Source organism: Erigeron canadensis, chromosome 9 (genome assembly GCF_010389155.1).
Source record: "Erigeron canadensis isolate Cc75 chromosome 9, C_canadensis_v1, whole genome shotgun sequence".
In the NCBI taxonomy this organism is placed as follows: Eukaryota; Viridiplantae; Streptophyta; class Magnoliopsida; order Asterales; family Asteraceae; genus Erigeron; species Erigeron canadensis.
In genome coordinates, this window is record NC_057769.1 from 1,062,191 (window position 1) to 1,089,323 (window position 27,133).

The window sequence follows — 27,133 nt, forward strand, 5'->3', positions numbered from 1 at the left end:
GCGACCAAACAAAAACCTGATCCAAAACCAGATTAAACCGGGAAAAACCTGTCTGTCTCTCCAACAAACAAAAAATGGCTTCTGTTTCAACAATTTTTTCAATTTTTACTTCTTCTTCTTCTTCAAAATCATCTTCTTTAGATAACAAGAAGCCCATCACACTCTCAGACACTAGTGAAAAATCTCAATATCTAAACATTCCCAGAAGAAACTTTCTTAAAGGGGCAACTACTACTCTCTTGGTACCATTATCTACAACATTGCATTCACCATCATCTTCACTTGCTAAAGAAATCGAAGTTGGCTCGTATTTACCGCAGTCGAGTTCCGACCCCAGTTTCGTTTTGTTTCAAGCTTCTTCTAAGGATACTCCTGCTCTTCGTGCAGGTACTAATTTCTTTAATGCAAATGCTAGCTTGTATAATAATATCATTTTTGATATTCTTAAACTTAAATTAGATTAAAGAAACTTCCCACTGCCGCCTTATGCGGGTTTTGGGTCCAATACCTCGACGGTGTAGTTAAGATGTAGACAGACATTACCTCTAGGTACTCTACCTAGGTAGAGAGGTTGTTTTCAGGTTTTACCTAAATGGTAGAAAAGGACCTCTGGCCTTTGCATGGAACAAGAGCGTAGCTACATAGGGGCCGGGAGGGGCGCCCGACCCCCCGAAATTTTTTTTGCGATGTAGGGGTATATTGTTTTCGTGTAGAAAAATTTTGATATACTCGGTTTCGACCCCCATCTTAATTGTGAAAATTTTTTTATATACTAAGCAATAAAATTGATCCATACATTTTACATAAGCCAACAAAATTACTTAGCCCAAACTAAAACTCATTACTTAAATAAAAACTTAGTCCCCTGAATTCAAGGTTCTTAAAGGTCGAAAGACTGAACTCTAATTTTTTCAGTGAATCGAACCAGGTACCAACCGTTTGTCTCATTTTTAATGTTTACTTGTCTTGGACAAATGTTTAGTTTTGCCGTGATTGAAACTTTTTTTTATAATAATAGTATCTAATTTTTTACCCGACCCGAATCGAATCACTGACCCGAACATATTACCTCAAAAATAACGTTAGGAAAAAAAAAATTTAGATCCTGACCCCCCACTCAAAAATTTCTAGCTTCGCCACTGGCATGGAATGAGGATTGATTAAACTTAAACTTAAATTTGATTGTTTGTTGTAATTTCGTACCTTTTTTTTTTATTAGAATAGTATGTACTAGTAGTTGTTATTGTTGCTCACTTGAATTCTTGAAACTGAAAATGTGTTGTAAAGTAAAGTTGTTTACCAAAGATACCCAACTTTGATAAATGTGGTGCTCAAAATTTAAATTTTTGATCTGTCGTGGTAACAACGCAAATATATGAATGAGAAATGATATATATGTAGAGGGATTTAACGCGGTTATGTCTGGTCAATGTGATCATAAGTAGTTACAGATGGATTTAACGCGATATATATGTAGAGGGATTTAACGCGGTTAATTTCTCTTAAGTGTTGGTAAAAAATGAAAGTATATTATCATAAGTAGTTACAGATGGCGAGTACGATATTATTGCTTAATACTTTCATAGTTTCATAGTACATTACTAAAGCTGCTAAAACATGCAACTAGCTTTGCTATTTTAACAGCTAAAGCTCAGTATTGCAATTAACAGATTCGTGTGATTTTGGATCACTATTAGTATCTTATCACAAGAGATATCGTTGACATCTGCTTTAACTGAATGCATATTGTATGATTAGTTTTGTTATTTTTGACATCTTCCATGAGCTATCAAGATAATTTATTGCCATTAAAGCATCAGGAAGCTTTACTTCAAGTGATATGTAGCCATCTGGCGTGTCACATGTTTGATGAACGCATAAGTTGTAGGCTTGTAGTAAACTGTAAACATCTGTTATTGCCTCCACGATCTCATTATTATTGATTACACAAATATATAGATGTAGGTAACAATCAACGGATGCAAAGACCAATGGGCCTTTGGTTATGAAACACTAACAGGATAATATATCTAGTCTAATACGAGTGTGTTGAGGACTTGAGGTAGTAAACTAGTAATTAACCTCAGAGGACCTGCAGCAGGAATTATGCTACTATAGATGTAAAGTGTGTGCACTTACATCACTAGGTTTGTCTTTGACCCAATCTCATAATTGTTAACCCAAAAGAGGGTAATAGAAGGGGGATTTTGGCTTTTATGAAAAACCTGCAGAAGAAAAGGATATGAGGTTGATGACCTTTAGGCTAGTGCATTAGACAGTTAGGTTACAGATATACATGAATGGTTCTGTATGAACTAATTATTTTCTTTGTCTGAACTATGATAACACCTTGTTTCTATATTTGATGAATTTAGAATAATATGTCTATGCATACATAATTCTATACAGTATACAATATACTACATTATACAGTACCCCATTATCCACAAATATTTACCTTCTTCTTTTTGCCATGTTTGCACTAGCGTAAAATTTGTGGATATCCACATGGAGTGCCATGTTATCTATTTCTTTCTAGTTACTGCATTCGTTATTATAGTAAAATTTTGATTTTAGTTGCCTGCAGGAAATGTGCAGCCATACCAGTTTGTCCTTCCACCAACTTGGAAACAGTTACGTATTGCTAACATACTTTCTGGGAACTACTGCCAACCCAAATGCGCAGAGCCTTGGATAGAAGTAAAATTTGAAGATGAAAAGCAGGGCAAAGTTCAAGTAGTGGCTTCTCCTTTGATACGATTGACCAACAAACCTAATGCAACTATTGAAGACATTGGGAGCCCAGAGAAAGTTATCGCGTCTCTTGGCCCTTTTGTTACCGGAAATACTCTTGACTTGGATGAAGAACTACTTGAAACATCAGTTGAAAAAATCGGAGACCAAACAGTATGAAACATCTTCTTCTTTTTTTTTTTTACAATGTTGTGATTGTTTTGTTTAACTATCATTCAAGATCTTCATGTGTGGCTTTCATTTGCAGTATTACAGGTATCTTCTGGAGACTCCCTTTGCATTGACTGGCTCACACAACATTGCCAAGGCTACAGCGAAAGGGAACACCGTAATCTTATTTGTTGCTAGTGCAAGCGATAAACAGTGGCCATCATCCCAAAACACTTTGAAAGCTATTGTAGATTCTTTCCACGTGTAACCCATCTATTCTTGTAAGTATATTCTAATATCCATATTGTGTTCTGTTCTGCTCTTCTGTTTGTATGCAGGTTCACTAAAAGAACAAATCATTAACCATGATTTTTTTTGTATAAACGATAATTTTTCCGTGCCTTCAATATAGAGCTAAATAATGGCAATAAGTTATGTAGTTAATTTTGGTGTTTCATATTTTCAGTTTAGTAACTCTCTTTAATGTTTCAGATGATGAAAAAAAGTACTTCAGAGTAGTTTATAGACATTTTAACTTTCAAAGTGTCAATGAAAAATGGAACCCAAATAACAGTTGCAAAAAAGTAGCTTAAACAAATCTGACTTGATGTTGCATACAAGAAAAAGTAGAGTTTACAGCCGTTCAGGTTCACTGAGCCTCAACGTCTTTTCACAGACCATGAATGTTTCTGTGACTAGAATCCATGTCTGTTTGTTGTCTCCGAAACTAGAAGTTATGTAATGGGAATGTTGGGTAAAGGATCAAAATGGATATCTTTTCCGATGGTTCAGGATCGTTGGCCCAAAATGCTTACTGTCAAAATCTTTTAAATTAGTGTGTGTGATTACAATATGTATATAGTTATGATAGTGATTTAACTTTTTGAATAAAATAGTTTGAAGGTTGCTTGCATCTAAAATATGAGCTGGATGACTATTGACCTGCTTACCTGTTTGACCATTTCCAATTTAGTTAACTTCTACTATAATTTGTCAATATGTTACTACAGTATTTGTTTCGTAAAAGTTAACAGAATATGGATTGAAATTGCCTCATCTATCTAAGACACCCCATTACTTCTTGATGAAACAACTCGGCTTCTGCTTTTCGGAAAATTTACAGACTTGAGGTCGAAACCATCAATTCCATCAAAATCACAAACCTTATCTTCATCAATCCTTTCCATACCCAGACTCTGACTATGTGGCAAATCATTCATCCGACCACCACCTGGTGTTGACCATTGTTGACTTAAAAACTCTGTCTCAACCTTTTTAGCCAAACCCCTCCTCGAAGCAATTCTCATCAGGTTTTCAAGATCTTGCTCACTACTTCTCGATCTTCTTGAGTTCGTACTAAAGCTCATGGGCAAAGTAGATACGTTGACTGCTGCTGGACCACACCCAGAATCCATTTGGTTAGCCAATTCCGTCATGCTTTTGACATAAAGCTGTTTGACTTGCTTGAGAAATCTTGCCAGTCCTTTAGAGCACCTTCTGCATTTACTTTGGTTGCTAACCTCTGCCTCCATCTTATAAGTGTGTATTGCTTCCGTTTTTCTGTATAAAGTTTGATGTTGATCTTAAAGTTTCAAATGAATTGATGGACGGAAAGTATCACGAGGATGGGCCTTGTTTATAAGATTATATAATGTGTGTATCTATTTTCTGCTTTTATTCATGTATTTGTCAACACATCTTTTCTTGACTATTGTTTGGCCTTATTATTGACCATTGGTTTCACCTACATTGCTAGTTTGGCCTCATGTCAAACCAGCTCTAGTTGATGTAAGCTTTCCAATCCATAAAACTCTTATAAAGAGGTTTAGGATGTTATAGATTCTTGCTGTTTAAAAAAAAAAAGATGTTATTGATTCTTGGTTTTAATACAAGTTTTCAAATACATCAACATGTTAACCAAGATTGTATTTAACAAGATTCAAACCTGAAACCTCTTGTAAACAAAGTTCAGAATGTTGACCACTAGACCGCCTTGAAAATGGTTTAGAGCTCGTCGTGCACATATCTCTATATTGTCGTTTTTATTGACTTAAAAGAATGCAACATTGAAGTCTAGCTGAAGTTTGTTTTGTATTACTTATCTGCATTTATATAAATGTATAGACGCCATAGAATAGAATATAAATAACCCATTTTTTGGTTTTAGTCCACTTCAATCTGCAGGCCACTTTTATGTCATTTTACATGGGAACAAACACATCAAAGTCGGTATAGGCCATAGTTGCAAAAAAAAGATTTATTCCAATCAGTAGCATGTATTTTTTGAAGTTACATATAGATAGATGGAGAGATGTTGATTGTTGATACATATATGGTTAGATCGAGATATGTGAGATCGAATTTTATTGATTCTATTTGAATGAGATGTTGTACCAGCAGCTAAGTTTAGTAATTTTTACTTTGATAGATGATAATATTGATATGTGTGACGACTTGGTTTGATTTTTTCTTAATACGCAATTCAATCCAGTGAGTATAATACATATATTTTAGTTCTACATAATTTTACATGGTTTTACATGCTATTATTATCTTGTTACATGAGAAACATAGATGAGAATGAAGCAAAAATTGACAAGTGTTTTTTTTTTAATAAAAAAAAGTAAAAATAGAGTTTATTATAAGATGTCTATATAATAAATAAGTACAAAAATGGTACTTAAGCTTTGTTTGAAATTGCACTGGAAGTTGTATATGGGGTAAAACAGTCATTTACACATTCATGTGACCGGCACATGACCAAACTTAACAATTCGTCAATGTCCGTTAGACGTAGGTATATCAATTGCGCAAATTTGCAAACTATGGATATGACTCGGGTAATTTTTTGCAATTAGGTATGAATTGTGAAATTTGGTGTATTCGCTAGGTACCATCTTTGTAATTTAACCTTTAATTTACTACGTATAAATTGGGTAAATATGTAATTAAGGTGTTAATATTGGGTATATATGAAATTCTCATATTATTATTTATTTATGAGACGAGAGACCAATGCAAGTTTATACTAACAATAATAATGCATTTCATGCTTAAGAGTAGTAGAGTGGGTATAAGAAAAATAATTCGTACTGCAGACTTTATCTAAGCTTAAGTACTGTCACATTAAAAAAAGTTACATATTAAACCTTTGAATTTAATAAACATACATAACCTCTCTGAATTTTACATAAACTCCCCTGAATTTTACATAATCACCTCCTGCTTTACCTAAGATAGGTACTGCATGCTTTACCTAACATTTCCTCGTAATAATAACAATATAATAATTTTCAAAATAATGTTTTGGATTAAGTCAATATGTCATGAAAATTAATACTACATTTAAATTTACTTTGTTCAGTTATTTACAAACGACGCCAACTACAGTTTAAACTAAGTATTAATTATTCGTGCATTGCATGATCTATTTTTTAAAAAATCTGATTGATTTGAATTAAAAAGGCAAAAAGTAATGGGTGGTTGCTTTAGTGGGAAGATAATGGGGTAATGGCAAAAGGATGTGGATGAGCTTCATAAACCTAACGTAAAGCAAAGGAGTGTCTAAAGTTTTTATAAATAATGCCATTTGAAAACGTCAAATTTTTGTTAATTCTAAAAGTGTATCTTTAAAAAAAAATATAGGTGCGTTTGGTTTAAGTGTTTGAGAATGAAAATAGGAATGAGAGTGATAGACTGATAGTATCGCAAGTACGTATGCAACTCATGAAATAATATGGATACATATTTCAAACTTATCAAGGACGTTGGAATTTAAATTATATTCGCATTTTCTTATCTTATCAAAGTCATATCTATAAGGGTGGGGGGGAGGGCTTCCCCACTCCTCCCCTCCCCTCTCCGATTTTTCTTCTTCTCCTCTCCCCTCCCCTTTTGCTAGGAGCACCTCGCCACCCCTCCTCACCCTTTTTTATTTAATTTCATTTCCATTTAATTTTTATTCAAATAAAACATTTTATTTCATAAATTAAAACTAATACAACTTAAAACACAATTAAAACACATAATTTTATTCTAACACACAAAAACAAGTAAAACATACAACTAAGGCGCCGGCCATCCGTACTTCTCACAAAGGGCGCATTTCTGCGCCAAAACCATCTCCAACATCGGCCCGCTAAGGTGATCGTGTGGCCTGATCACGAAGTCCATATCACTCTGTCACTGCTGACTCTGGACCATCCGTATCATCTCCTCCTCCCGTTTCTTCCTAGCCTCCTCCGCCGCCATATAGTTATCCATCATCGCCTTCTGCATCTGCATCTTCTCCTCCCGAGCTCGTTTTTTATCCTCATTGTCGCATTTCAACTCCGCAACCATCTTCAAGAACTCCTCAGATGTAGTAGAGGCGGAAGGAGCAGGCTGCTTACCCTTAGCTTTACAGCGGGGTGGGACGGGTCTAGCAGGATGTACGGGTGTATCATCAATTCCCTCCTTCCTCTTCCTGCTCCAACTAGTCCTCATTCAAGTTAATGTGGACCGATGCCTCCCCCGATGAATGTACATGGACAGACCCTTCCGTTCTTGCTCGTTTGCTACCCGACTCCTCACAAATCCCCTCCAAAGTAAGAACCTCCGACCATTTCGGTCCTCTCCTCAAAACCTGCCACGCCTCTACATGCGGAAACCCGGACTTATTATTGTATTTCCGCATATACAATGCCACAGACGCCTTAAACACATCCTCGTCACTTTGGCCACTCAACATCTTACTTTTCTTCACATTGTAGATACCACAAAAACCCGACACCTTATGCTTCAAATCCTTCCATTTCGACCGACACATTTCCGGGGTACGCCCCGAATCACGATTCAAGTGTGAATCCATCTGAAACTTCACCTTCCCCCAAAACGAACCCGCTGTTTGTGCGTTTCCGACATATGGATCCTCGAAAACGTTTAACCAAGCTTTTGCCAAACACGCCTCTTCATCCTTCCCCCAATTTCTACACTCTCTTTTACCTTTAACGGGGACTTGGGTCTCAGGTATTGCTTCCTCCTCGACCTCTTCTTCTTCCTCTTCTTCTTCTTCTTTCGGTTGACTCGCGAAGTGGCTTGAAGAACCACCCGCGAAACCTGAAAACCCGACTTGAGAACCACCCACGAAACCCGAAAACCCGGTGTTCATTTGTTGGAAATTTGCCGGGGCGGATTCGAAAAACCCTGGATCCATATTACTCAAGAAATCATCAACTCGTTGTGGCCTATAATCATTTTCGGCCGTGTTTTTTTGCGAAGGAGGAGGCATAATATCGCGATTATTTGTTGTGTTTTTGCGTTTTTTGGGTAGATTTGAGTAACTGGGTTGTTTTGATTTCTTCCCCCTATTCATTTTTATGTGTTTATATGGGTGATTTGAATGAAAAAAAAAAAAATTAAACAAGAAGAAGAACAAGAGGTCGGCCAAGAAAGAAGAAGAAAAAGAGAAAGGAAGAAAGAGAAAGAGAAAGAAAAAAGAAATTTTTTTTTTTTTTTTTTTTAACCGTTGATAGTGGGCCCCTCCTCCTTTTTTTCTTTCTTTTTTCTAAGTCGGCAGTGAAACCGGCACCGTGGTGCCCAAGATGCTCCCCTCCCCACCGGTACCGGGGTCGGAGCGGCGTGCTATCCGGTACCGGCCCGGTACCGGTCGGGTGCCTAACCACTCCGTCCAACCTAATAAAATCCGACACAAACCAAATAATAATTTTATACAATAAAATAGATTTCGGTATTTTGATATTCAAAAGTACAATGTAAAATATAGATTATTTGATTCTACTAACTATAGTTTTACTATGAGTCTATGATTAAAATGTATAAAATTGTTCATATTCTTTCTTAAACGTTACAAAAATATATAACTCCTTAAAGTTAGTACAATTTGAATAATTATGTAGTGGTTACGAGTATCTTCTAATCTACTATGTGAGCTTTGGGGTGAGTTTATCCAAGGTCTTGGGTTCGAGCTTTGAGGTTCTCATTTCAAAGGTATTTTTCATGAGGATGAGGGTTGGAGGTCTAGAAATATCTAGTTAAAATTGTCTCCAACACGTCTAAATCGAAACGAACTTTGCAAAAAAAAGAATGTGATATTAATAAGGTAAATTAATAGAGATTTTTTTTTTTAGTATTGGTTTCATCCCAAACATACAAAAAATTTAGAAGTATGAGTAAAATAAAATGTTAAAAATATATTATATTTATGTCAATATTAATTTTTACATATTACAAGAATATTGTTTTAGCTATTTATTAATCATTTATAAGCTATTATTATTTCAAATTGTTCTTTACTTAGGCTATTAATAAAATGAATTATGGGAGTAAATTAATAAAGATTTTTCAAGAGTTATGGATTTCATGATAATTTAAAAATAGAAGGAAATTAGAAATTCGTTTTAAAAATATATATATATATATACATCTTATGCTATATGTCGCGTAATTGAATTTATGTAAAACTGTTTGTTTTTTATGAAGTTTCTAGCGACGCGTTTTTCTGCGTTGATTCTCGTTAGAGTTTGACAATTAATATCACCATCAAATACTTAAAAACAAAAAGAGGAAATTAAATTAAATTATTCAATATGAAAAAGAGAGAAAAGAAAAGTAAACACCAAGACCTACTCTACGTCTCTACCTGCCACTGCAACTACTCACCACGTGACATTACTTGTTTCCTAGCACATACTCGTACTATTTATAGTTTTGCAAATCATCCCTAGAAAAATAATTCTTTTATGTTATATACAAAATAATTAAGTAGTATATATATTAGAGTTATATGAGGAAAGTAGATGTATAAATGTTAGATATTTAAGTTTAGTTTTAAAACTTTTTATATATTGATTTTTTAATATTTGTTATATAATGGATCAAATGATTGAGCTCTTATATATTTTATGCATGTGTTTTGTATGACAAAAAATTTGTATAATTATACGAATCATTGTCATTTTATTATTATGTTTGATGAGTTAAAAAACCTTTATAAAAAGATGATTAAATTAATCCACGATACAAATGATTCTAACTTAATACTTTTAATTGCATTTTCAAACGGGATGTGATAAATTTACAAAATCGTTTAGTTATTCACAACAACGTATGCTTTATACAGTTGTGCATCATTTGGTATAATATTTATTTTTGTTGTGGCCGACTAAAATGTTTTGTAAATTTATCACTATCTTTTGTACATTGAACAGGGAAAAAATTGCATCTCAAAAGTATAAGTTACTATGTAATCACATTTTTTGTGTAACGAAAGATAGCATTAAGTAATCAAGCAATTAAGGTTTTTTATTTCGTTTTACATAGACATGTTGGTTAATAACGTATATATCTCACTCTGTTCATATCTCATTTATATGGATTGGGTCATATTATTATGGATAAAGATCATTTAAAGTTGTTTTTAATTTCATAGGTGAAGTTGAGAACATCTTGACCTTTAGATTAAAATCAAATGTCAAGATTTAAATATGGTTTTTGAATCTTGACATTTGATTTTAATCCAATGGTCTAAATGACAACTTTACCTATGAAATTGGGTTTTAACTTTAGAGAATCTCAATCATATTATTATTGTTGATGTGACAAACCAGATTAGTCTTCCAAGATTAATTGGCTCATAAAATGAATCAAATTTCTAATTTAAAAAAGAAAAATAAAAAATTGTATTGCATGTATAGAATAGAAGTGACATTGAAAATTAACCGGTTGATTAATATTTTTTATAAAAGAGAAATATTAAATGCTGTTAATAGCATCAATTATCCTCTTACAAATATCTCCTATTTGCATCAATAATCATTCGCTGAATATGAGGGCAACAACAGCGGTCTAGTCACAGGTAATAGCATATTAGAAATCCCTTTTTATAAATTAGTGTTAATAGTGCATGTAACCCTCTTTAATAAGTCTTGACTCAAACGGAAACCTCAAAATACTTTCCACACACATCACATCACATAATTATTAAATCCAAATTTCTCTTAATTTCTAGACTCTTCTTCTCCGGTCCAAAAACCCTAATCAAAAATTCTAACAAATCTAATCATGTCCGACGACCTGCCGGCCGTCTCCGCCGCCGTCGATCAGCTCGATCCATTATCCTCCTTACCAATTCCGTCGTCCATATTCTCCGACGACCTATCATTTTCCGACGATTTCCTCTCCTTCAACTTCGACGACGCCGATCAGTTTTTCAATTCTGATTTCGATCCTCATCAGGACGACCTAAACGACGTCGTTTTCGATCCTTCTTCAGGTATTAATAATAATAATAATAATTTATCAGATGTTTCTCAATTTCTTAATTTTCCGTTATCTCCGGTGGATCATGTTAGTGATGAAATTATAGAAAATATTGATTATAATATCAATAATAATAATAATAATAATAATAATAATAATAATAATAATAATAATAATAATAATAATAATAATAATAATAATGATAGTAATTATATTAATATTATTGATAATGATAGTAATAGTAATAAGAATGATAATAGCGATTTAGTATCTCCGCAATTTCCGGTATCCTCGTCGCAAGGTTCGGGTTCCGGAAATTGCGGTTCGGGTGGAATCGAAGGTGATGCGAATTGTGATAGTTGTGGATCACCGGAATCTGGTAATTCGGTTGTGGAACAGAAGGTTGTTAAGAAGGAATTGTTATCAGGGAGTAATTTCGTGTTGAAAAGAAAAAATGATGAAAATTTGGAATGTAAAACGAATAAATATCGAAAAAGTAACGAAATGACTGAGACGAATGAGATGATGAGTGGAATGGAGAATTTGGATGAGAAGAAGAAAGCTAGGTTGATCAGGAATAGAGAGAGTGCACAGTTGAGTAGGCAAAGGAAGAAGCATTATGTTGAAGAGTTGGAAGATAAAGTGAGGATGATGCATTCGACTATACAGGATTTGAATGCTAGGATTAGTTATTTTGCTGCCGAGAATGCGACTTTGAAGCAACAAATGGTGGCAGGGGGTGGTGGTGGTGTGGGTATGCCGAATATGATGTATCCGCCTCATCCTGGGATGGCTCCAATTGGGTATCCATGGATGCCGTGTCCTCCTTATGTAGTTAAGTCACAAGGGTCTCAGGTTCCGTTGGTACCAATTCCTAGGTTGAAACCACAGCAGCAGAATGGTGGGGTGTCTTCTTTGGAGAAAACGAAGAAGGTTGATGTTAAGAGAAGTGAAAGCGGTGTGAAAAGTAAGGTGAAGACGAAGAAAGTTGCAAGTGTGAGTTTTCTTGGGTTGTTGTTGTTTGTGTTGATGTTTGGTGGGTTGGTTCCGATGATGAATGTGAAGTTCGGTGAGAAGTCTGGTATGACGAGTGATGGTTATAAGTTTTATGATCGGGGGTATCCAGGGAGGGTGTTGATGGGTGATGAGCATGTTAATGGCAGTAATCATAGGACAGGGATTGGTAAAGGGCGAACTCATGAGGATAATGGTAGTGAGCCTCTTGTGGCATCTCTCTATGTTCCGAGGAATGATAAGCTTGTGAAAATTGATGGGAATCTGATAATTCATTCTGTTCTGGCGAGTGAAAAAGCTATGGCGAATAAAGAAAAACCTGGCATGACTAAGAAGGAAGATGATGGGTCGGCAGGCGCTCTTGATTTGGTTCCTGCTATCTCTGTTCCAGCAGTGGGAAGGAATGGTGGAAGACAGCCGCATATGTATAGGACTTCAAATGAGCGTCAAAGAGCTCTTCCGTCTGACAAGGAAAATCTGAAGTCAAATCCTGCTGATGGTAAACTGCAGCAATGGTTTCGTGAAGGCCTTGCTGGTAAATGTTGCTTAATCTTGTCTTACTGTTACATATTTTTCAGTTATACACGCTCTACAACTATAGCTGTTTTATCACAAATTGGTGTGCCATAGTCTTACATTGTCTCGTAGTTGCGTTTGAATCAACACATGAATTGGTTTTTTTCTTTTTAGCTATCTCATCTGTGATTTTATATTACGAGTATTAACTCTCCTTAACCTGTTTAGAGGAATTTCTGCTCACATTTCACTAAATGTATCACTTGTAACTTTTGTCACTTGATCACCAATTTTGTTAATATTTAGAAATTCTCCAAGCGCTAGAGTATTTGATTATGTCAATCTCAGACAACTCAGAAGCATATTTGATTTCCTATTTCTACAGCTTATTATTTAGGGATAAGTATCTTGTAATGTAACAAACTTTGAACGAATGTTTATAGTAGGAAATAACTAAAGTTGTGTGTATTGTATGTAAATAACTCGAAAATAATGTTTATTGTATGTAAGAAAATGTATCCAACCAATTAAAATCAGACAAGTGGCACCTCTATATGGTTGCCACGTATGTTTTCTTACATACAATAAACATTTTTTAAAGTTGTTTACATACAATACACAAAACTTTAGTTATTTCCTACTATAGACATTTGTCCAGAGTTTGTTACATTTCAGGATACTTATCCCTATTATTTATACTACAGCTGATTATTAGATTCAAATTTCATTGTCACATGATACTACAGAAATAACATGCTTGTTGATGTCTTTTATTAAAAGCTGCTAGATCTTAGTAAACTAATATCTGTCTTTGTGTACACAGGACCTATGTTGAGCTCAGGAATGTGTACTGAAGTCTTCCAGTTTGATGTATCCACAGCCATAGTACCCGCCACCTCAGTTGTCAACATTACCGCAGAAAACCTCCACAATTCAACTTACATCTCCACTGTGAAGAACAGAAGGATTCTCCATGGTCTTCCTATACCCCTTCCAAGCTCGACGACCAACATCACAAAAGAACGAGTATCGAGTCATGACTCAAAACACGAGGACCTCCACAAAAATGGTAACGTTTCATCAATGGTGGTTTCTGTACTGTTTGACCCTCGAGAGGCAGGGGACAGTGGTGATGTGGAAGGTATGATGGGTGGCAAGTCATTTTCGAGGATATTTGTTGTGGTGTTGCTAGACAGTGTCAAGTACGTGACCTACTCTTGCATGCTTCCATTGAAGGGAGGTAGTCATCTCGTAACGGCATAAATTATGGAAGTTTTGTAGATACAGAGAGAGTAGAGTTATATGAGTTGGAAATGAAAATGTTGTGCTTGTGAAAGCTCTAATGGTGTCCTTTGTGGTCTAGATAATATAGTATGACTTGTGATCAAACTCATGCCCAAGGCATCTAATTAACAAAATATATAATAATATATCAATCAGTATTTTCCTTTTGTCATGTATGATTTACTTGTAGCCTGATGATATGTACAATTACTTTAAAAAGTTTAATTGTAATGTGAAGGTTGAAGTGCATGTTTCCACTTACCGAAAATTACAACTCATTTGTTGTGGCAAATATGTTTACCCTGAAAATTTTCTTGATAAAGTGCAAACAATTTCTTGATTAATTTATTTAGAGACTTCTGGTTGTTCATTATTGTTACGAAATCTTCATATATTTGACGCATCATAGCCCCATTCGTAATAGATACTGACAAAATTTGGTCGCCTGTAATCAGAAAGCCGCCTTATATGGCTCACGCACTCGATATTACCAATACATTCTCCCGGAGTTGATGAAAGTTCAATTTATGTTGGTTGGTTTTTGTCGTAAAAGGATGTGGAAGTTTGTAACACTGAAAAGCTAAACATGTTTGGCAGTTGAAACAACTTGGCAGGTCACTAAAACTTGTGCAACAAATCATCACATACTTTAACAAATCATTAACCAAGGTCTTGTCTGAATCGATTATCTGTTTTCAAGAAAATGCAAGCATGATTTATCTTGACTTGCAATCATATTCAAAAGACTAACAAATAACAGTTACACATATGAAGCAGCATTTGTAAGTCCCATGAGATGAATAAGTGCAAGAGCTTCTGCTGCTGTTAGTTCTACCTGGGCCTGACCATCACTTGGAGCTTGCTGAGCCGTCGGTGCAGCCTGTTCAACCTTTGCTGCACCTTGGCTACTAGATTCCGTGTCTCCATCATCCATTTGGTACAGACCCATTTTTATCTCACTTGTCCCACACAATGTGTGAACCCCATAGTTTGCACATACACGACATTCGTATGACCAATGCTTTGAATCCAATGGCTTTCTACACATTTTGCAGGCTTGGTTGTGATCCGCAGATTGTGTGCTATGGTTGAGGATCAGCTCGTGTGGATGAGCCTTATGAGTTACCTATACGATAAACATATATGGGTTAATTGTCTGAAGTCAAACCACTTAAAAGAACGACTCCAAGGCTGATTCATAATATTAGCAACAGGATTGATCTTTGTACCTAATTAGCTCTATGAGTAGCATGGGTTAGCTAATACAATGTCTGTCTTAACTCAAAAGTAACACAATTAAGCGAAAAAGAAAAAAGTACCTTTGGGGGGAGGAAAGCACAGTTGACATGTAGATCAACTTCACACAATGCACAACAATATGAAAACCTGGTTCCATTGATACCACAAGCATTACACAAGAAACAATTGGAGGGGTAAGTTGGGTATGGGCTAAGAATGAGAGGATGAGAGGCGTGAAAAGGGTGTCTTATATATCGAGTGGCATTCCCACAATGTTCATGAAGGAAGAAATTGCATTGCCAACACGCGTAAATAGTTTTATCACAAAACTTGTCGCAGCCAGAGCAACGAAGTTGTTGCCCCGGTTGCACTTGGTACATAGACAAGTTGTGTTCGTGGCTGAAATGCTTGTACTCCATTGCCTCTAGATTTCTTTTCTTTGTGAAAATGGAATGTAGATGCAATTATGTATATGCATAACATGTTGATCTGATATAGACCAAGTCAAAGTCAACTGAGAGCAAGTGGACATTATGTTAGCAAGTCAACTTTGAGAATAACTAATTGGGTCGGGTTGGATAAAAAATTTGTTAATTGATTAGACTTGACTTTGGAAGTTGACCTTAACAGGGGCCAAATTATATGTACTTAAAAGTTTTGTTACAGCCAATGAGGCCAAGATTAATCTTTATATTTGGTTAACTAAGAAATCTATGGGTTTTTTCCAAGATAATTCACTAAGTAAATACTTCTTCCATCTCAATTTAAATGTTCACATTACTAAAACAAAAAGATTAAGAAAAATGTAACCATTGCAGGTCACTTTTTTACAAGATCAGTTTTCTTACTCTTTTTATTTACAGTATTTGTTTTTTGAATTTTGTAATTATAATAGTATTAGTTAAGTACTTAAGTGTATTATGATGTTAGCCCATCAAATGTTTCTATTTTTAAAAGTGGACATTTAAAATGTGACAGAGGAAGTATATTAACATCAGTGAACATCGTGAAAGTTACAGTTTGTCAAATTAAAGGGACCAGAGTCCTTGCCTATTCCTTTCTTCAATGAGTGTATAACTTTTCTCACTACTATGCCCAAAAATGCAAGTATACTCTTCTTCCTAGGCAAGAATCATTTACAGTATAATAATAAATCTTGTTAATATAATCCAGACAATTCATTTCATTCAACTTACCGAAATCTTTCCAAGAAGCCAGCAAAAAAAAAAAAAATGGGACAAACTTTTGGTATGTTGTCTCTAAGATATTAATTCTGATACGTTTTTCATATGATAGGCAATGCACCAAATCGAGTTGGTAACATTACTTATGTTCAGTTCCTAGTCAAAAATGACAGTTTATGAGTCGATTTTAGTTTATTATATCTAGCAGACATGTAATACAAGACTAATGGTCATTTCATATGTTCTGACTGATATCTGTTAATCTGTTATAGTTAGTTTTTGTTAGCTATTTTACTAATGGAACTATGATTGAACAGGAAAGGAGGAAAAGAAAGATATCAGTTCCGTGATCGGAAGATGCTACGACAAATACTTTGCAGACACTAAAAAGAGATGGAACTCGGCCGAGTTTTACCATGCAGTCAGTGAGACAGTCGAGTATTTTTCGCCTTCTATATGTTTTAAAACCCAAATAAATGCAGTATTTGTTTACTTAATAGTTGTTGCTCAACAGAGAAATGAACAAGATGCTTGGCAGCACTCAGTTTCATGTCCCAAAGAGTCCTGCTCTTGAACAAGCCTACAATGTAAGTTTGTATCATCATCATCATCCTATGTTTCAAACTAGATCAAATCTTTGATGATCATTACATAACCAATATCCTTGCAATAAAACAAATTAGAATGATGTATATAAGTATTAAAAATAGACTTTAGACGACTTTCAGTTCATATAACTATTAGTCTTGTACTCTCATTTCCGCCTTAGCTAATATTTATTCGACCCAATCATAAACGAAATGGGTGAAAAAAATGTTGGCTTCTGATGCACACAAGAATATAATTCAGATGTGTTACTTTGGGCAAATAAATGCTATACAAAACTTGATGATGTATTTGGAATGGAATGATGGGAATGAATTGCAGAAACACCACAAAGGAAAAGGGTCATTGAGCAAGGAAGATTTTCAGAAGATCTTGCAGGACATAATACTGGATTCGGGTGTCACCGGAATGGGAATCAAGGACATATTCCTCTTCATATTTGGAATACCTATTGTCACCACGTTTATTAAGCAAAGGGCAGCCCCAAATGTCGTCCCCAATGATGTTTTCATTCCAGCCGTCACTTCTGCCTCTGTGTTCCTCCTCGCCAAACTCAACAAGATATGATCAACAAAAACATGACTGTATATTATGATTTATATATGCTGTATTTCACATTTGCTGATTACCAAAGAAATCCGTTTTATATTACATTACATTATACTACTTGTCGTTAGATCTTCAACAGTTTTACAATAGCCCAAAATATGATGAATACAGAAGACTCGAGTCTTCTTTCATATTTGTGGGAACCATGTTCCAGTTACAAACTTTAGAGATGACAGACCAGACAGGGCGGATGACATGTCAAAACATGTAAGTTTTTGGTACAGGCCGGGCTTGATCAAAATAAATAAGAAACAATTTTGTACCACGACCTTGAAAACACGATAATATGTTCTTTTACCAACAGATACTAGGTGGAGAGGATGACATGTCAAAACCTGTGAGTTTTTGGTAACGGTCAGGCTTGGTCCAAATAGACGAGAAATAAATTTGGTACCAGAACCTTGAAAACACTATGTTCTTTCACAGAAACCATTCAGATATGATAAACATGTTTTAAGATTATGAATCAGAAATGCCATCTTATTGACAAGAAACAAAGATCAAATGTACGGAAATAAGATTAGAAAATACATGCGCAATGAATTCATTTATCCAACTTGGCGGCTGCTGATGCATAGCTCACACTGCTGTCTCTCATGCTTTTGCACTGACTTGACTGCTCATATCGAAGAAACTTAATTTTTATCTTTGTTGAGCAGTTCTTTGACATCTACATGTAACAGAGATATATTATAAGAAATAAAGATGCTGAAGAAAAAGACAAGAGAGATGGGCATTTCAAGAGGGACACAAATATTCACCAATAGATCAGAAGTTCAAAATATCCTTCTCACAACTATTTTGAATAAAATTCAGGTTTTCAAATCAAGAATAAATGAATTCAGAAAGTCAATTAAGTAAACAAAGGGCACACTTACATGGAGAAATACGCTGATTGGATGGCGACCACAAATAGTATTGTCAGTTTCCAACAAGTACTGTTTAAATTCATCTGGGTCTCCAGTTTCTATAATCTCCATCCCCATTTTGTCCAACGCCTCAATGGATTTATAGATAGCTCCATGTTCTTTTTCATAGTGCATGTAGTTAAACCTATATACAATTATAACAAGATAAATTAGGCTTCTGACATAGATGGGAGTATAGCTTAAGACAAACCAGAATGTTAGATAATGATACGTACCGAGAACCCCAATGACAAAAATCTGATGATACAGAAAAGAAATTGGCCGGGTCATCAATATATTTTGCCAACAGCCGTCCATACATGGCTTCATTTTCAGCACTCACAGCACCGACCATAATAGGAACAACTTTCACTGAATGCCTGTAGAGGTGCAAAGCATAGAATTTACAGGCAGCAAATTATGGGTAAAAAAAGGTTTGGTTCATCTTAGGTATGCATCAGATTAAACCATTTTCCGTCCATGTTTTCAATAATAGTCTGCATGCCAAATAGAATTCCAGAAACTATATTATTACTATTTTAATGAAATTTTCTTTTTGTATGGCCTAAAGCCATTTAACAGGTTGTATACTTGTATGCATTAAATATGTACTTTGGGTAACTTTCAACTCAGTTGACCCATTTCCTTTTGTACTTGATCTATCAGATATTCGGATCCATTAGCAATTGAAGATAACCCAACATCAACCCATTGATAAGTAACTGGACTGAAATTGCCAGCTCCACTTGTGATGGTAGGAAAAATAAATATGACTAACCCACGGAATACTTTGGCAAGATAAGGTAAGTGCATTTCCATGCTATGTTCAGCCTCGTCAACATTTAGATCCATCATGTCAAACTTTCCAGTAGCTTTTAGCTCTTCGATGACTGTTATTAAATAATAATAAATGTTAAAATTCGAAATTAAATAAAATCTAATGAGCATATCTCACAAAATTTCCAGGTTATTGTATTCACAAACAGAAATTAGGTTAAAAGTACCTTCGACATCAATAGGAAGGTCGCCTATGGGTGTTTTATAAATTGTTGCTTTTGAAAGGGCACATTTAGGGGTGTAATGATGATGCGATGGACCAAAAAGAAATATCCGAGTACTGAAAAAACGTTAAAATCTTCAGGTTACAAACATATAAAAAAAAGGTTACAAGTAGTTATGTTGAAACAATAAATAAAGAAATAATATGTCAGAAGTTTATAAATATGATATACAAAAGAAAGTTTTCTTGAAAAATACGCTTACATGTTAGTTGGATCAATGTTACCAAATGCATAGGCTGCTGCACGGCCAGAATAAGAATAACCTGCATGTCTGGTGGAATCAAAACCACCAAAACGACAATAGACAGATTAGAAACTAGTACAATATGCTGGAGGTGGGAATATTAACCCATTTACTTGTGCTTCGGTTGTTCTGAATTATGTTATATCTTCAACCGGTCATATAGGTAACATGAAACTGTAGCTAAGAAGGAAACTGGTCAAGCATGTTTCGAAGTCACGCAATGTTTATAGTTAATGCATACAGCCTGCTAACTATGCTTTGTCCAAAAAATCAGATTATTATGGGTACAAAGACAAACACTGGGATCATATGGAACACAAGCAATTTTATAATCAAAAATTAGAAGAAAAACAAAATTGTTTAACATCAAGCCAACCCGGTTGGACCACAAAAATGTTACCCATCTAGATGCTTTACCCAACCAGCCCGACCAGTCCCCCTTGCCACTATGAATGGAAACTACAAGCAAGACTGAAAGTGCACATTTTACTTACGGAGCAATTACACCACGTACATCAGGAGACTTGGTTAAACCACATTCCCTAAGCCATCCATCAAGTTCATTCTCCAACTTTTGAGCTAATGAACCAAAACAGAAACTCAGTTACAAATAAATACTTGCACATACATTAACCGGTATACTGTTATTCTTTTTTCACTAAAATACACATATTCCAGTCTATAGGTAAACATAAGCCTTTTTATAGCCATCAATTTCTTTCATTTGGGTGCAAGCTTAAGGCTTTTTATAGCCAAGATTCAAAAACAAATTTAGCTGGATACAAAAATTATACTGATGTTTGGAGGTTCAAAGAATACATATATGTATATATGTATGTGCTTGATGAGACAATGAACACATTAGTAACACAAACGGTAAACAAAGGCGGGTTTCCGTGTTCAGGTTATCCGAGGAGGTACATGACCTTACATGGGTATCCTCATGGCTATCTCAAAACGCTTAACACAATAGCTACTAGCATTGAAACCAAAACCATCAGAAAATCCTTCATTGCAAAACTACCTAAAAATAGTCTTCAAGAACATTTATAAAAAACCCAAAAATTGCTTCAAAATAATTACCCTCTTACTAATTTTAACATCAATCATCTAATTCTTCAGTACCCAGATATAATATAACATACAGTTTCCAACTTTCTTACAATTACATGATCTTTTAAACAATTACATCAAAATAAACCCAAATTTCCAATTAGAAATAATAAAAAATATAAAGATTAACTTTGAAATCAGTTAAAGCATCAAACTTTAGGCAAGATTTGAAAAGGGTATGATCAAAAATTAATAATTGATCAACAAAACTTACGATTATTAGAGTACCATGATCCTGCATGTGATGCTCTCCTGATTTTTTCCATGGATTTGAAGAATATAAAACCCTAGAAAAATAGTACTAAATGAATGAGATTCTTGATCACCAAATAGAGATTATTATGAAAACGATATATAAAGATTCCTTGTAATGTACAAGTTCAATGTGTTTGGTTTCTTGAAGTGGGTTTATTGCAAGAAAAGCCCTTTGGCAAAGAAAATAAAACACTTGAGTCACTTTGGACGGATGTACGCGCGATGCAGCGCGTTGATAGTGAAAGCGACAAAGGTGTGTGACGGTGGCAGTGGTGGCGGCGATGTGTGGCGATGACGGCGTTGTTGTGAATGTAAATTAAGATGGAAATAGGGGTTAATATGATTTTGTAATGATTGGAGGATTTACATTGTAATTTATTTCATTAAAAGTATTGTAGGTAAATATGTTTAAATTATTGAATAAAGAAAGGGGTAATATGATCATTTCAAAATCATAATTATTAAAGGGGGAGGGGTAATTTGCTTTATAGAATAGTATGAATTTTTGCTTTTTGATTAACATAAGTTAGAATTAAATTTTATTTTTTTAATGTGTTTGGAATGTAAATATTTGTTCATTTGATGACATTTTCATTTGGGTGGAAAGAAATTTTATTCTGTGTGTATAAATCTTTAAAAAATAAAAAACATTTCGTTGAACTTCATTCCTTTAAATTTGTAAGAATATCTGTGATTCCTCTGAAGTTTGAACATTATTATTCCACCAACACGAACATCCATATCCTGTCATTTTTAGTATAATAGTTACAAAAATGTATAAATTCATTAAAAAATGAAAGGGCTATTGGTAGAGGCCTTTAGGGGCTTTTAGGAGCTTAAAAGTCCTAAGCTTTTAAAAAGAAGCCCCATTTATTACGGTAACCCCATTTGGATATACATTTTAAATTAAAAGCTTTAGCCCCAAAAAGCTCCTAAAAGCCCTGAAAGGTCTTTAAAATAAAAGCTGGTGGAAGAAAGGTTGAAATAGAATCCTCAACTCTTAGCCTCATTTCTAAACTCCAGCTCCAATCCTCTGACCACAGCCCCAGCTCCAAGCTTTTGTGCCAAACATACTATGGTTTGTTTGGGCTTGTGTTTGACTGTTGTCGATGGAATAGTTGAACAAATATTTAACGAGAAACAAACATGAAAACTATAGTATCTATGCAAACCAGTCAGGTTCAACTTCATGCAAACCGACCAGGTTCAACTTTGTATCTATGAAAACTATAGTATCTATGGAAACCGGCTAAGTTCAACGCATTATTCTAGTATAACTGGATAAATCATTGAACCGGACAGGTTTGACGGTTTGACCAGATTTCTTATTTATAAAAAAGGTAAAACCATCATTTTTATTTTATTTTTTCAAATTGTTTAACCGTTTGATTAGTACTGGTTTTAAAACATTGGAATGACAGTATGACACTACTGCATTGCAACAATGACATTTGACAAATATACAGTGTTTTCTTAGCTTTCTTTAAATTTCAAGTGTTCAATATATCTGTCCGCCCATCTCTCTACATGTCATCCTGATACATCTCTAGCATGAAAAATTCAATTTATTAGGTAGTATATATGGTTCATGCTTTCTTTATGGTCTAACTAATACTTTCCTTTTTTTATGTCATCTTGACTTGGCAAAGTCCGCTATAAAGGGTGTATACAAATAAAGTTTTTCCGATTCAAGTTATTCGTGAAAAAGATTCTCTAACTAACTTTCATGTATACAGTTTAAACAGGATAGCGCATGACTATTTCAAAAAAAGTTTCATGGCTACACTCAAAATATTACCTAATAAAGTTTGAAGCTGAGATTCTTGTGAGGATTTATTAGCATTATGCCACCTTGGTAGTGGTTAGTAGTCAATTGTTAATCTTTTATATTACTTATTTTGTTGCATGCCAAATTAGTAGTAACAACTCAAAACTCCCAACATATAAAAGGTGACAGAAAAAAAGGACCATTATTATTTTCATGAACATTGGTTGTCCTTTGAATTGTCTAGCAGAAATTTAGGAAGAATAAATCTGAGAGAGAAAAAAAGATAGAGATACCAAAGAGAGAAATTATAAGCCAGCCATTACCAAATCTTGCATGTTGTTTTGGAGATAGGCAAAAACCATAGCCATTTGATATTTGTTTTCCTCATATCTATAATGATATCATGTTTTTTTTTCATGGAAAACATGATGTTTTGTTTCAATAAAAAGATCCATCTTGATAAAAATTCATGATCAAGTTATAGATGCGAATCGTCATGAAGGCATGGGAGGCAACAATCCGAAAAACACAAGCAGCCAAGAAACAAGCCAGCAACATCTTTGGGTCAGCCCATGTGGCCCATGTAGACGACGAAGATATGGAACAAGACGAGGTTCATGCAGCCGGTGAGGTATACCATACAGAAAGAAACCTATCGAATGGAGACTACTATACAGGAAACTGGTCAGATAGTTTGCCACACGGGTTTGGGAGATATTGGTGGAAAGATGGATGTATGTATGTGGGTGATTGGTTTCGTGGCAAGACAATGGGTCGAGGCACATTTAGTTGGCCATCAGGAGCCACCTATGATGGTGAATTCAAAAGTGGTTATATGGATGGTGAGGGCACATATACGGGCCCAAATGGGGATATGTATAGAGGTCATTGGGTCATGAACTTGAAACATGGATATGGGGTTAAGGAATATACAAATGGTGATATGTATGATGGTGAATGGTGTCGAGGGTTACAAGAAGGCAACGGTAAGTATAAATGGAAAGATGGGAGTTGTTATGACGGAGAATGGAAAAACGGAACAATGTGTGGAAATGGTAAATTGATCTTTCCTGAAGGGGACATATATGAAGGGGAATGGGAAGAAGGTTTACCAAAAGGCAATGGGATGTTTAAGTATGCAGATGGAAGCTCTTATGAGGGTAATTGGAGTAAAAATCCTGAAGAACAAAACCTTATATTTTCACCATCTGATGGTGGTGGTGTGGAACATAATCCAAAAGAAGTATATGATATTTATCTTAAAGATTGTGTAATATCTCCTCAGGATAAAGTTCCGATTCTTCCCTCGCAGAAGAAACTTGCAGTATGGAGATCGTCAAAAGGAAATGAGCCATCAGTTAGGCCTAGAAGGATGTCGGTTGATGGGAGATTGGATGGAGAAGTTGATAAGGAGCTTAGTAAAATGAAAATGTTAGATGAGACGGAAAGAAGCATGAAAGCTAGAGATGATACTTCTTTATTATCATCATCATCATCATCAGAAGGAAGTCCTATTAGGATTCCAAAAGTTGTCAAGAAACAAGGTGAAACGATTTCTAAAGGGCATAAGAATTATGAACTTATGCTAAATTTGCAACTTGGAATCAGGTTAAAACTGCAAATTTCAATCCTTATGTTTCGAATGTTGCTTAAAGCTCTTGTTTCTTTTTGAATTGCCATACTGAGGTGTAGTTATGTATAGGCATTCTGTAGGAAGACCGGGTCCGATGCCTTCTTTAGACCTGAAGGCTTCAGCTTTTAATCCTAAAGAGAAAGTCTGGACAAGATTCCCACCAGAGGGATCTAAATACACCCCACCACACCAATCATGTGAATTCAGATGGAAAGATTATTGCCCCTTAGTTTTCAGGTAACACATTATACGAGTAATATTTATATACATCTGTTAGAGGTGTAAACCAACCTGCTCATTTGGCCACCTCTTACATTAATTAAAAAAAAAAAGGCGTAGACAGGAAGTGTATAATGGTTTCATGAACATGTATAGGACATTAAGGATGTTATTCAAGGTGGATGCAGCTGATTACATGTTATCAATATGTGGGAATGACGCCCTTCGAGAACTATCTTCCCCTGGAAAGAGTGGCAGCTTTTTTTATTTAACGCATGATGATCGTTACATGATCAAAACCATCAAGAAAACTGAAGTCAAAGTGAGATTCAGATCCTTGTTATTAAAATCTTACAAATGTTTGTTTAACATTGTGAGGTTGAGATAATTTGTATTAATGATTACTTTTTAGGCTATATTAAGGATGCTGTCTGCATACTACAACCATTTTCGCTCCTATGAGCACACACTACTCACCAAATTCTATGGGCTACATTGTGTGAAGCTTAATGGTCCAGCACAAAAAAAGGTTTGATATCCGGCATAATAGAGGTGGAAGCAGGAAGCTCAACCCATTTAGTCAAGAATGGGTCAATCTGGGTTGTGTTTTATCTCAAATGGGTCAGATAGAACAGCTCAGCTAAAAGGGAAATGGGTCAAATGAATTGAATGGTTTATAGTAACCCAAGTTCCGTTTTTAATTCACAGCATTCTAAATCATTAGAGTATATTTGAAGCCTTAAAATTTTTATGCAATAGTATCATTTATATTATTTCACTCTTAAAAGAAAATGGACAAATGTTACAAGTCAACGCAAACTGTTTTGCCTCAAAACTGTTTTTCCCGCCTGTCTTCCCATCTCTAATCTCAAGGCAAACATCAAAGAGCTAGTTTTCTGTGAGTGGATCTGTTATCCTAAATTTTATTTATGATTTAGGTACGATTTATCATCATGGGGAACCTTTTCTGTACAGACTACACAATACATAGACGATTTGACTTGAAAGGGTCTATACTTGGCCGGCTCACAGATAAGCCCGAGTCAGAAATCCAGAGCACCACTATACTTAAAGACCTTGATCTCAATTTCATGTTTAGACTGGACAGTGATTGGATCCAAGAATTTAGAAGGTCAAGTTTGAGAGATATCTCGTTTTTGTTTTATCTTTATTTACAATGGTACTAAATAAACTTTGACATTACTAGGCAAATCGACAGAGACTGTGATTTTCTTGAGCAGGAGAGAATCATGGATTACAGTCTGTTGGTTGGTCTTCACTTTAAAGACACAAATGTTAATGAATTAGGCACTTCAATTGGTAATGTCTTCTTTTCCTTTCTACACACTAATCAAAACCTTCGTTTACCTTCAGCTTATAAACGTATTATTTTTGCAGACAACGGTGGTGCAGAAGGTTCTTCATACCATGTATCAGACTGTGGAGGGTAATACTACCATTCTTGAAACCAACCATGATTTTCAAAGATGGCAATATAAGTGGGTCGGGCAGGTTGGGCAAGGCTGAAAAAGTATTGGTCGAAATGAATAATCTTCTTACTCAGGTCAAAACTGGTTGGGTGAGGTTGCGTTGACCCACTAGCACTTTATGTTCATTTTGTAACATTTTCATTTCTTTATCACGTATAATAATCTACAGAAATGAAAAAAGGTAGTATGAAGCCAAGCTATTATTTACACCATACAACCCAAATCGACCCATTTGTGAATAAACGAGCCAAAAGTGCCACCTGTTGATATACATGTTTGAGGTGAGGATTGTGTTTGTGTTGGTACGAACTGCAGGTCAAAATTGGGGATCAGCATGCATGCACGGGTCGAAAGAATGGAAAGAGAGAACCAAATGGAGTTAATGGGGGAACCTACAGGAGTATGTTATGATGTTGTAATGTTTTTTGGCATCATAGACATACTTCAAGACTATGACATCACCAAAAAACTCGAGCACGCTTATAAATCCTTCCAATATGATTCTACAACCATATCTGCAGTGGATCCACGACAATACTCTAGACGTTTTCGAGATTTCATACTTAATGTCTTTATAGAAGACATATAGAGAACAGGAAAGATATGTTGGTTACATTTGCTGAGAATGTGATTAGTTCTTTAGCTTTTTTTCATAATTGTATCTATGTTTGTTGATTGTTGTGGAGCTTTTGATGTAAAAGGGTCACCTTTTTGTCAAAACTGTATATATTTTCTTTGATTATTTTTTAGTGTTTTATGTTTAAGGAAAGGTGATTTTTGTCAGTGTTGAATATTCAGATGTAAATCTATCTTTGAAATCTAGTCTA

General features: G+C 35.0%; 7 protein-coding genes across 7 annotated transcripts; 4 read left to right on the top strand and 3 right to left on the bottom strand.

The window, feature by feature from the left end:
- Positions 1 to 3,348, top strand: LOC122581671 (psbP domain-containing protein 6, chloroplastic). Its single transcript, XM_043753918.1, has 3 exons — positions 1 to 387; positions 2,588 to 2,907; positions 3,002 to 3,348. The coding sequence occupies exons 1-3, from the start codon at positions 75 to 77 to the stop codon at positions 3,170 to 3,172; spliced, it is 804 nt and encodes a 267-aa protein (XP_043609853.1). The 5' UTR covers positions 1 to 74; the 3' UTR covers positions 3,173 to 3,348.
- A 3,738-nt stretch (positions 3,349 to 7,086) lies between these two features.
- LOC122581429 lies at positions 7,087 to 8,257 on the bottom strand. Its single transcript, XM_043753658.1, has 2 exons — positions 7,440 to 8,257; positions 7,087 to 7,369 (listed from the first exon to the last, which is right to left on the bottom strand). Exons 1-2 carry the CDS (start codon positions 8,255 to 8,257, stop codon positions 7,087 to 7,089), a joined length of 1,101 nt encoding a protein of 366 aa, XP_043609593.1.
- Positions 8,258 to 10,842: 2,585 nt separating this feature from the next.
- Positions 10,843 to 14,153, top strand: LOC122581778 (bZIP transcription factor 17). Its single transcript, XM_043754056.1, has 2 exons — positions 10,843 to 12,712; positions 13,517 to 14,153. Exons 1-2 carry the CDS (start codon positions 10,966 to 10,968, stop codon positions 13,954 to 13,956), a joined length of 2,187 nt encoding a protein of 728 aa, XP_043609991.1. The 5' UTR covers positions 10,843 to 10,965; the 3' UTR covers positions 13,957 to 14,153.
- Positions 14,154 to 14,622: 469 nt separating this feature from the next.
- Positions 14,623 to 15,654, bottom strand: LOC122582925. The gene is made up of 2 exons (XM_043755356.1): positions 15,297 to 15,654; positions 14,623 to 15,103 (listed from the first exon to the last, which is right to left on the bottom strand). Exons 1-2 carry the CDS (start codon positions 15,633 to 15,635, stop codon positions 14,738 to 14,740), a joined length of 705 nt encoding a protein of 234 aa, XP_043611291.1. The 5' UTR covers positions 15,636 to 15,654; the 3' UTR covers positions 14,623 to 14,737.
- Positions 15,655 to 16,413: 759 nt separating this feature from the next.
- Positions 16,414 to 17,657, top strand: LOC122581685. Its single transcript, XM_043753935.1, has 4 exons — positions 16,414 to 16,464; positions 16,718 to 16,838; positions 16,915 to 16,987; positions 17,328 to 17,657. The coding sequence occupies exons 1-4, from the start codon at positions 16,449 to 16,451 to the stop codon at positions 17,571 to 17,573; spliced, it is 456 nt and encodes a 151-aa protein (XP_043609870.1). The 5' UTR covers positions 16,414 to 16,448; the 3' UTR covers positions 17,574 to 17,657.
- Positions 17,658 to 18,016: 359 nt separating this feature from the next.
- On the bottom strand, positions 18,017 to 21,350 carry LOC122581684 (protein MEMO1 homolog). Its single transcript, XM_043753934.1, has 8 exons — positions 21,156 to 21,350; positions 20,323 to 20,407; positions 19,787 to 19,855; positions 19,528 to 19,640; positions 19,302 to 19,413; positions 18,760 to 18,903; positions 18,494 to 18,668; positions 18,017 to 18,285 (listed from the first exon to the last, which is right to left on the bottom strand). The coding sequence occupies exons 1-8, from the start codon at positions 21,205 to 21,207 to the stop codon at positions 18,160 to 18,162; spliced, it is 876 nt and encodes a 291-aa protein (XP_043609869.1). The 5' UTR covers positions 21,208 to 21,350; the 3' UTR covers positions 18,017 to 18,159.
- Positions 21,351 to 23,313: 1,963 nt separating this feature from the next.
- On the top strand, positions 23,314 to 27,003 carry LOC122582759 (phosphatidylinositol 4-phosphate 5-kinase 4-like). The gene is made up of 8 exons (XM_043755190.1): positions 23,314 to 24,572; positions 24,667 to 24,834; positions 24,973 to 25,138; positions 25,229 to 25,345; positions 25,755 to 25,948; positions 26,024 to 26,136; positions 26,215 to 26,263; positions 26,622 to 27,003. The coding sequence occupies exons 1-8, from the start codon at positions 23,449 to 23,451 to the stop codon at positions 26,893 to 26,895; spliced, it is 2,205 nt and encodes a 734-aa protein (XP_043611125.1). The 5' UTR covers positions 23,314 to 23,448; the 3' UTR covers positions 26,896 to 27,003.
- Positions 27,004 to 27,133: the final 130 nt, after the last annotated feature.